The 11,555-nt window shown below is 43.5% G+C and overlaps 1 protein-coding gene across 2 annotated transcripts in view; it reads left to right on the forward strand.

Moving 5' to 3' along the window:
• PCNX2 (pecanex 2) overlaps positions 1–11,555 on the forward strand; it is a 272,275-nt gene that overhangs the window by 118,726 nt on the left and 141,994 nt on the right. For both annotated transcript variants that reach the window (XM_077486198.1, XM_077486199.1), the window contains exon 12: positions 1,733–1,904. In XM_077486198.1, coding sequence (XP_077342324.1) covers positions 1,733–1,904 — 172 coding nt within the window. The remainder of the gene's footprint in view (positions 1–1,732; positions 1,905–11,555) is intronic.

Raw genomic sequence — 11,555 nt, forward strand, 5'->3', positions numbered from 1 at the left:
AGGCATTGAAAGCCAAGACATCAGCTGAATTCTATCAGTAATTAGAAAGCAATCCTGCCCCTTGTCAGTGCAAATTCATGTCAGCTGGTTCAGTCTCAACAGATGGCCTATAAAAAGATGTCTCATTATCAAAGTATCACACAAGAAACATATCATGGTGGGTAAAAGCAAAGAGCTCTCTCGAGACCTTTGAAATCTTATTGTTGCAAAACATACTGACGTCATTGGTTACAGAAGGGTTTATAAACTTCTGAATGTTACAGTGAGCACTGTTAGGGTCATAATCCGAAAGTGGAAAAAATGTAATTTCACCATAAACCGGCCATGACTAGGTGCTCTTCACAAGATTTCTGACAGAGGAGTGAAAATAATTATTAGAAGAGTTGTGCAAGAGCCATGTACCACTTGTGGAGAGCTTCGGAAAGACCTGGAATTAGCAGGTACAATTGTTTAGAAGAAAACAATAAGTAATGCACTCAACCGCCACGGCCTGTATGCACGCTCACCATGCAAGATTCCATTGCTGAAGAAAAAGCATGTTGAAGTTCATTTAAAGTTTTCTGCACAGCATTTAGACAAGCCTGTGAAATACTGGGAGAATATAGTTTGGTCAGATTAAACCAAAGTTGAAATCTTTGTATGGCATAAAACACGGAATCGGATGCACTACATATGTTATGTGTGAAAACGACATTGCTGCTTCATCCCCTCTTTTTTTCCATGGATGGACTCTAAAACAGACACTTAGGAATTCTCTTATGTGATGGGACTCTGCTTTAGTTTTTTCTTTTTTCACTTTTCTTTTTTACCCAGAATTCTTAAATTTTTTCATCAATAATATTTTAGTGCTGCATCCACTGTTTATATGTTTTTGTGGGAGAATGGGACAAAATCACACCTAAGCAATGCATGCGACTAGTTTCTCCATACAGGAGGCGTCTTGAAGCTGTCATTACCAACAAAGGATTTTGTACCAAGTATTAAATAAAGTAAAATTATCTTTTTTAATACTTTTTCCTGTGTCATTCCATTTTATTACACATAATTACATTTCTGAATTTTGTTTTGCTTTCTTTGTATATATGGATTGCATGGCTTGTTACCGACATGTCATGAAAAGTTAATGTCAATAACACCTTTAGAAATATATTTACCTAGAAAGATGGTGGTGTGTTTAATACCTATTCTACCCGCTGTGTATGCATATATACTGTGTGTATGTATATGTGTGTATGTATGTATGTATGTATATATATATATATATATATATATATATATATATAATATGCTACACTGTATGTTAGGAAATGGTTAAATATCCTGTCCGATTACTTTTGTGCTTTTTTTTTTTGCCCTGGGCAAATTTACTTTCAGTTCTCGCAAACTGACTGTCTTCCTTTTTGGTAATGATTGCAGCCTGTCAGGTTTTATAGTCCTATATTTCAACTAGATGAATATCCCCTAGCTTATTGTAAAGGATGTTATGGAAAATATCTCCGACAGACAAAAACTTATAACAGTTGAGTGGGTAATGGCTAGAACTTTTCTTGCAATAAAATCCAAATTCCTTTGGTACAGGCATCATAGGAACAGGAAGTAAGAAGAATTTAGGGTTCAAATTGCCCACGGAACATTGCTGTGGATTTTTTTCATCACATTTTATCATGTAATCACTTATTTAAATGTTGTATGCCATATCCTACTAATATTGTATATATTTTTTTTTTTATAGGGATATAACCAGATTATTACATATAGCAGACCAGTTTATTTTTGTATTTTATGCAGTGTTATCTTGCTGCTAAATGCTGGTTCTGAAGTAAAAGACTTACATTTACACACACTGTATGGATTCCATTTTTTGTCCCCAGAATGTTTTCAGAGTGTTAGAGATCAAATTATTGGTGAGTACTTTGTAATGGAAATGTTATTATTGGTTTACCCATGGACTTGGTGTATCAAAAAAAAGTACATATACCCCCTTCCCCTTTATCTAGAAAGCTCTTCACATGTTTTTTAAGTGTACCTGTGCGATTTATATCCCCCCCCCAAAAAAAAGGCATTAGTGAAGTAAGTTACATATACAGTACCTTACATTTCTTTGTAAGTCTGCAAACTTACAAAATCTGTAAGGGATCAAATTAATTATTTCCCACTGTGGTGGGTGTGCATGCGTGTGTATGTGTATATATATATATATATATATATATATATATATATATATATATATATATATATATATATATATACAGTATCTCACAAAAGTGAGTATATCCCTCAAATTTTTGTAAATATTTTGTTATATCTTTTCATGTGACAACGCTGAAGAAATTACACGTTGCTACAATGTAAATGTAGCGCCCTGGAGTTTAGGCAGGGTTGCTCCTCGCAAATTTACTTGCCAGGGATAATTATCCTGGTTGATTGTTAGAGATCTATTGATTTCTCCTTGAGTTTGGCCTTGTTGTACTTTTCTCTTCTACCACTAGGTGGCCGGATACTTGGTGGTACTAGATATGAGAAGGGCAATGCAAGGTCAGGTTATGGGTATATTTGGTATCTCAGCCAATGGGAAGGGGTTTTCTTGAATTCCTTGGCCATCTGGGAAAGCCTATATATTCAGGTGGAGGTCGGGTGATCTGTGTTCTGTGCCATCTGGACGGCTGTCTGGGTGGACTTGTGTTGTATTGCCTGGACTGCTAGGCCAGGGATTGGGCATATCTGGCTGCTAGGCTGTCTAAGGGCCTAGCCAGAAGCAAGAGAGCAGTGCAGGGTTTGGACTTCGGCTTGCAGTCCAACCAAAAGTGACGGTTCTGTCGGCCAGAGAACCTGCCATGGTCGTAGGTAGAAGGGAATCTGTTGCCTAATTGCCAGGGGCCACAGTGAGTAACTGAAGCAAGTACCGGAGCAGCATTCTCGCCAAATGGGGATGGTGAAGAATCGGGAAACTTCAGTGGGTAGCAAGCCAGGGACCCAGCTAGCAGAGGTGACATTTGCAGAGCAGCCTTGTGTGTGAAGCCAGGGACCAACCGGGCTAGCGGGGATGAAGCTTGAGAGGTATCCAGAGTGCCAAGCTAGGAAGCTAGCAGAGAAGCGGGGGTGGTGCTTGAGGAAAAGACCACTGTGAAGATTGTAGGAACTCAAGGGATTAAGTGGCAGTGAATCAGTTGGTCTAGGGAGAGACCAGGAGCTCATTGTGCTGAAGAACTACAAGGAGCGATTGTAGTGAAAGTGAAGGAACTGTTAAGCTTTGTGTTAGGAACTGTTAAAGACTGTTGCCATAGGAGACAACATTACTGCACATGCAGATGTGGTGTCTTGCTGGATGCCTTTTCTTGTATGACGGTACTCCTTTTGAAGTCTCAGAGACTGCCAATTAAGCTTGCAATTACTTAAGGGTGTTCTGGCCCTAGCCCTCTGGCCATAACTTTAACTACTCTACACCCACCATGCCTCACAACCCACTACATACAAAAGGATGTCAGTTATCCTTGGCCCTGGAGGTTCTCATTAGATCAAAGGAGGCCTGGGACCTTGCTACATAAAGTAGTGAGTGTACAGCTTGTATAGCAGTGTAAATTTGCTGTCCCCTTAAAATAACTCAACGCACAGCCATTACTGTCTAAACCGCTGGCAACAAAAGTGAGTACACCCCTAAGTGAAAATGTCCAAACTGGGCCTAAAGTGCCAATATTTTGTGGGGGTCACCATTATTTTCCACTACTGCCTTAAACCTCTTGGGCATGGAGTTCACCGGAGCTTCACAGGTTGTCACTGGAGTCCTCTTCCTTCCACTCCTCCATGACGACATCACAGAGCTGGTGGATGTCAGAGACCTTGCGCTCCTCCACCTTCCATTTGAGGATGCTCCACAGATGCTCAATAGGGTTTAAGTCTGGAGCCATGCTTGGCCAGTCCATCACCTTTAGCCTCAGCTTCTTTAGTAAGGCAGTGGTCATCTTGGAGGTTTGTTTGGGGTCGTTATCATGTTGGAATACTGTCCTTCGGCCCAGCCTCTGAAGGGAGTGAATCACGCTGTGCTTCAGTATGTCACAGTACATGTTGGCATTCATGGTTCCCTCAATGAACTGTAGCTCCCCAGTGCCGGCAACACTCATACAGCCCCAGAGCATGACACTCCCACCACCATGCTTGACTGTAGGAAAGATACACTTGTCTTTGTACTCCTCATCTGGTTGCCGCCATACACAATTGACACCATCTAAACCAAATACGTTTATCTTTATTCTCATCAGACCACAGGACATGGTTCCAGTAATCCATGTCCTTAGTCTGCTTGTCTTCAGCAAACTGTTTGTGGGCTTTCTTGTGCATCATCTTTAGAAGAGGCTTCCTTCTGGGATGACATCCATGCAGACCCATTTGATGCAGTGTGTGGCATATGGTCTGAACACTGACAGGCTGACCCACCCCTTCAACCTATTTCCCATAGATAACCTTTGGATATGACGCTGAGCACATGCACTCAACTTATTTGGTCGACCTTGGCGAGGCCTGTTCTGAGTGGAACTTGTCCTGTTAAACCGCTGTATGGTCTTAGCCACCATACTGCAGCTCAGCTTCAGGGTCATGGCAATCTAATTATAGCCTAGGCCATCTTTATGTAGAGCAACAATTATTTTTTTCAGATCCTCAGAGAGTTCTTTGCCATGAGGTGCCATGTTGAACTTCCAGTGACCAGAATGAGAGAGTGAGAGCAATAACACAGAATTTAACACACATGCGACCCATTCACATGTGAGACCTTGTAACACTAACGAGTCACATGACACTGGGAAAATGGGTAATTGGGCCCAATTTGGACATTTTCACTTAAGGATGCACTCACTTTTGTTGCTAGCAGTTTAGACATTAGTGGCTGAGTGTTGAATTATTTTGAGGGGACAGAAAATTTACACTGTTATACAAGCTGTACACTCACTAATTTACATTGTAGAAAAGTGTAATTTCTTCAGTGTTGTCACATATATATTTACAAATATATACATTTACAAATATTTTATTTATAAACTTTTGTGAGATACTGTGTGTGTATGTATGTGTGTGTGTGTGTGTGTATATATACATATATATATATATATATATATATATATACAGTTGTGCTCATAAGTTTACCCTGGCGGAATTCATGATTTCTTGGCCATTTTTCAGAGAATATGAATAAAAAACACAAAAACATTTCTTTCACTCATGGTTAGTGTTTGGCTGAAGCCATTTATTATCAATCAACAATCAACTATGTTTACTCTTTTTAAATCATAATGACAACAGAAACTACCCAAATGACCCTGAGCAAAAGTTTACATACCCTGGTGATTTTGTCCTGATAACATGCACACAAGTTGACACAAAGGGGTTTGAATGGCTATTGAAGGTAACCAATCCTCACCTGTGATCTGTTTGCTTGTAATTAGTGTGTGTGTATAAAAGGTCAATGAGTTTCTGGACTCCTGACAGACCCTTGCATCTTTCATCCAGTCCTGCACTGACATTTCTGGATTCTGAGTCATGGGGAAAGCAAAAGAATTGTCAAAGGATCTGATCTAATCAACAAGTGGACAATTAGGGGTTCTGTTGAAACCAAACCACGGTCGGGTAGACCAACTAAAATTTAAGCGACACTGTATTTACGTGTCTAAATATTGTTTTACATTTTGTCCCAGTGGAAACAATTTGCAACTCTTTTCTTTTTAGTCATTGAAATTCAACATGGGGCAGTTCCTGCTAGGGACTGAAATCCCATTGGAAGTTAACAACTAATCACACAGTTAAAATAGTTCACTGTGACATTTTACTATGACATTTTACAGATAATAAATAAAAATACAATTATTTTTAAGCAAATTCATGAATATAACCTATATGAGTTACCTGGTGGAGAATTAAAGTTGAACCCTTTACGACGTCTTCACACGCATATGCAGTGTCAAGGAAGTGGGTTGTCTTCCTGGGCGCCTCATATATGCGGAACTGTGTTTGTCCTGGACTAGTGAGCTTGATCACATGCTCCCAGCACTTGGCCCGACCTGTCACTGGCAGCTCCTGGTCTCATATTAACGATTGGTAGCTGGTTCTCCCAGGTCCTAATCATGTGATTACTGTGATTGGCCAATCACAGTGATCACTAATGTGATAACTCACTTCAGTACTGTTTCTCTTCTATGAGGAGGAAAAGCTACAGGTACATTGTATCTTTTTCAACTCGCTAGAGGAGAAGTCTCTAAAAAAAAATCTGTTGAAAGAAAAACATAAGATAAAGATTAGCATAGTATTATTTCTTGGCTCTACCATGGGTATAAAGAACCGATAACACACGCACACTGCGTATGTGTCTGTGTGTGTGTGTGTGTGTGTATATATATATATTGTAGACATGTCACTGGAGAAGTGGTTGAGGGGGTGTACATCTCACCTAGGTTGCTACACAGTGTGAGATGGTAAATCCAGGATGGATCAGTTTCTCAGCAGCGATATGCTGCTGAGTTGTTATTTAAATTTTGCCGGGCCTGGGTTTATATGGAATGGCAGGTAGGTTTGGTAGAGGGACCTGTCATTCCACATCCCCCGATCCAGTTCTGGGTTTGGGATCAGGTGAGCTTTGATCCTAATTAGCCTGGGAAGCTAAAGGCTCTGCAGAGTCTGCAGGTGATTGCTTCTCAGCCAGGGAATGAACAATCTGTGTGTTGAAGGAAGCTGCAAGCACAGCCACTGCTGGAGCTAAAACTCACCCTGCGATGTCCAGGCGAAAGACGCTGTGTTTGTAAGTGTCAGATAGGTGAGCAGAACCTGTTAGTAAGCGCCCAGCCGGGCTAGGACTTTTATTTTTGTTGTACTTAGAAAGCACGGTGTTGCTGTATATTTTGTTTGCTGGACTGTTTGTACCACGAATAAACGCCAAGATCTGCTTTATCAAATTCCAAGTCTGCTGTGAACTGTGTCCAAACACACCCTACCCCGGGAAGATCCCTTACAATTGGTGGAGGTAGCGGGCAACGCGGTTGCTAGGGGCAACGGTGTGGACAGACTTGGCTACAGCTGCTGATGTCCTGGGTGAAAGCTGCAACTACACTCCAAAAACAGTCCAGCAACATGGAGGAGATGCTGAAGCAGTTTATGCAAGTGAGTTTGCAACAACAGCAGGCTCAGACAGAGGCCAATAGACGACATGAACAGTCCATGGCTGAACAACAGCAGATGATCGCTGCACAACAGCAGGCTCAGATAGAGGCCAATAGACGACATGAACAGTCCATGGCTGCACAACAACAACTTATTGAGCACCTGATAGCAAATCGAGAGGCGCCTGTGGTGATGGGAGCCGCTCCAGAGATTTTTTCTGGGAGAAGGACTGTGCAGAAAGCGCTGCAAAAGATGACTGCTGAGGACGATGTTGAGGCCTATCTAACAGTATTTGAGCGCGTGGCTGAGCGAGAGAAGTTACCAGCCGCTGAGTGGGCAGAGGTAATTGCGCCCTATTTAACAGGTGAACCTCAAAAGGCCTACTATGACCTCAGTGAGCAAGAGGTTAAGGACTATACTCGGCTAAAAGAGGAGATACTTGCCCGACTAGGAGTTACTACTGCAGTCCGTGCCCGGAGGGTACGCAACTGGAGCTACAGTCTGGACAAATCAGCGAGGTCCCAGATGTATGACCTAATCCATTTGGCAAGAAAGTGGTTGGAGCCAGACACTTCTACTCCTGCACAAATCCTAGAGAAGGTCGTGATGGATCGCTACCTCCGAGCCCTTCCTACTGACTTGCAACGCTGGGTGGGACAAGGTGATCCTAAGAATGCAAACGAACTTGTCAACCTTGTGGAGAGGTTCCAGGCGACTGAGGACTACCTCCGTGATGTTCCTGCAGCATCTTCACCTCCCCGGAGCGCCAGATCTGTGCCGTCAGCTGGTAAGAGACTTCCATCTATTGGGGGAGTGTGGAGGGGTGCTGATGGGGGGAAAAGGGCTCAAGTGGTGTCTCAGGGACAAAAGACTGGTGATGGTCCCGGGTGGCTAAGGGGCTCTGAAAAGGACTCCTTGCCAAAGAGACCAGGCCCTATCCAGTGTTGGAGATGCCATGAGGCGGGACACGTGTCGGCCCATTGCCCTCTTACCTCTGAACCCATGGAATGTGACGCTAGCCGGCGTCAGTCGCTATTTGCGGAACCATCTTGTGCTGCAGTTCCTGGACTAGAGACTGAACCGCAAATCTGCGATATTACAATCAATGACTTTCCTGTTAAAGCGTTAATGGACTCAGGAAGCCTTGTAACCTTGGTGCATGCTAGCCTGGTGACTGGGGACTTAGAGTCTAAAAAGCATATGAGCGTTGTGTGTATACATGGTGATACAAAAGTGTACCCTATAGTGCTGGCTAAAGTCGGGACTGAACAAGGCACAGTACAATATGAAGTGGGTGTGGTTAAAAACCTCATGCATAATGTAATATTGGGGCGCGATTTTCCTTTATTCTGGGCTCTCTGGGAAAAAAGAAAAATCCCCAAAAGGAGTGAGGATACCTCTAAGGTGGTTGCCTTGTCCACTGTGAATGATAAAAGTGTGCAGGATGAAAATGATTGTTTTCCTTTGCAGGTCCTGGCTGGGGAGGAGGAGGCTCCTCCCACTGAGCAAAATATACTAGACTTAGAGGTGTCTAGCGATAATTTTGGGACTGCACAATTACAGGACCCCACTCTCAAAAATGCGAGAGAGCAGGTTGCTGTTATGAACGGGGTACCTCAGGAACCAGATGCTGAAAAAAGATTTCCACATTTTTCGGTGACTAATGATCTTTTCTATAGAGTTAATAAGGTTAAGGATGAGATTGTGGAACAGCTTCTGGTACCTAAGCCGTACCGGCGTCAGGTGCTTGACATGGCACATAACCATGTTCTTGGGGGACACTTGGGGACTGACAAAACGCGAGAGAGGGTTCTCCAGAGGTTTTTTTGGCCGGCCATATATGATGACATTAAAAAATACTGTGAGTCGTGCCCCACATGTCAGGTTAGTGCCCCAGTGTCACATTTTCGCAGTCCTTTGGTTTCGCTCCCTATTATAGAGGTGCCTTTTGAGCGTATTGCCATGGATTTAGTGGGTCCCATTGTAAAGTCAGCTAGAGGACACCAGTATATTTTGGTAGTCCTGGATTATGCGACCCGCTATCCTGAGGCTGTACCCTTAAGAAACACTGCATCTAAAACAATTGCACGTGAGTTGTTTTATATGTTCTCTAGGACTGGGATCCCCAAAGAAATCCTAACTGACCAAGGTACGCCATTTATGTCGAAAGTAATGAAGGAATTATGCAGACTATTTAAAATCTCACACATCCGTACCTCTGTGTACCACCCCCAGACGGACGGATTGGTGGAGAGATTTAATAAAACTTTGAAACATATGTTGAAGAAAGTGGTGGCAAAAGATGGGCGTGACTGGGATCATTTATTACCCTACCTCATGTTTGCTATTAGGGAGGTGCCCCAAGCGTCCACAGGGTTCTCACCATTCGAGTTGGTCTATGGTCATCACCCTAGGGGTCTACTAGACATTGCAAAAGAGACATGGGAGAATGAGTCCACCCCATACAAGAGTGTTATTGAGCATGTAGCACAAATGCAGGACCGTATAGCCACTGTAATGCCCCTGGTAAGGGAACACCTCCAGAGGGCTCAAGAGGCCCAAAGTAGAATTTACAACCGGTCCGCAAGAATCAGGACATTCAACCCAGGCGATAGGGTCCTTATACTAGTCCCCACTGTTGAGAGTAAATTCTTGGCGAAGTGGCAAGGTCCCTATGAAATTGTTGAAAAGGTCAGTGAGGTGAACTACAAGGTGCACCAACCAGGTAGAAGGAAGCCTTTCCAAGTTTATCACATAAACTTGATCAAGCCCTGGAAAGACAGGGAATCCTTGGTGGCGACAAATACTGTTAATAATTTGTCACCACCAATCCCTCCAGTCAAGGTAGGTGATACTCTATCAGTGTCACAGAAACAGGAGGTTCAGGAATTTTTACAGAAAAACAAAAACAAGTTCTCTGACCTCCCAGGGCGTACACACCTCATCCATCATCACATTGAAACTGAGCCTAGAAGCAGAGTAAACCTTAAGCCCTATAGGATACCCGAGGCACGTAGGGAAGCCGTATCTGCCGAGGTAAAACGTATGCTTGATCTGGGGGTAATTGAGGTGTCCCAGAGTGAATGGTCCAGCCCAATTGTGCTAATCCCAAAGCCCAATGGAACTTGGAGGTTCTGTAACGATTTCAGAAAGTTGAATGAGATCTCCAAGTTCGATGCGTATCCTATGCCCAGGGTAGATGAGTTGATTGAGAAGTTGGGTAACGCCAGGTACATAACCACCCTCGATCTCACAAAGGGCTACTGGCAGATTCCACTTTCTGGTGAGGCTAAAGAGAAAACTGCATTCTCCACCCCTGATGGGCTATTCCAGTATGTAGTGATGCCATTCGGGTTACATGGAGCGCCTGCAACTTTCCAGAGGTTGATGGACTTGATTCTGCGACCACATCGTGATTACTCAGCTGCCTACCTCGATGATGTGGTCATTTTTAGCCCTGATTGGGAAAGTCACCTCTGTAAGGTACAGGCCGTGTTGGATGCCATAAGTGATGCGGGGTTGACCATAAATGCCGAGAAGTGTGCTCTAGCCCTAGAAGAGGCCAAATATCTAGGCTACATTATTGGGAGAGGGTTGATTAAGCCACAGCTAAATAAAATTGAGGCAATACAGAATTGGCCTAGACCCCTGACAAGGAAACAGGTTAGAGCTTTCCTGGGTATTACGGGGTATTACCGTAGATTTGTGCCGAACTTTGCCTCAGTTGCTGCTCCACTAACTGACTTGACAAAGGGCGGAAAGACAGCAATGGTCACGTGGACCCCAGAGGCCGAGAAGGCTTTCCAAAGCCTTAAGTCTGCCTTGTGCCAACCACCTGTCTTAGTTACCCCCGATTTCAGGCGAGAATTTCTGGTCCAGACAGATGCCTCTAACACAGGCTTAGGTGCAGTACTCTCACAAATAGTGAATGGTGAGGAGCATCCAGTGACGTACTTGAGTAGAAAACTAACCCCGGCCGAGAAAAATTATGCCATTGTGGAGCGAGAATGTTTGGCAGTAAAGTGGGCCCTAGAATCGTTAAAGTATTACTTGCTAGGCAGGAAATTCAAGTTGGTGACAGACCATGCCCCCCTAACATGGATGAAGTTAAACAAGGAGAGAAATGCAAGAGTGACTAGATGGTTTCTCTCCCTACAAAACTTTAATTTCACTGTGGAACACAGGCCAGGGAAATTACAGGCAAATGCTGACGCATTGTCAAGGGTAAGTTGTCTGTGGGGACAAAAGGCTCAGCCCTCCGGTCTGAAAAAGAGGGGGGGGATATGTAGACATGTCACTGGAGAAGTGGTTGAGGGGGTGTACATCTCACCTAGGTTGCTACACAGTGTGAGATGGTAAATCCAGGATGGATCAGTTTCTCAGCAGCGATATGCTGCTGAGTTGTTATTTAAATT

This window comes from Lithobates pipiens, unplaced genomic scaffold, assembly GCF_037356315.1.
Source record: "Lithobates pipiens isolate NorthernLeopardFrog02 unplaced genomic scaffold, aLitPip1_a1.2 Scaffold_18, whole genome shotgun sequence".
NCBI lineage: Eukaryota > Metazoa > Chordata > Amphibia > Anura > Ranidae > Lithobates > Lithobates pipiens.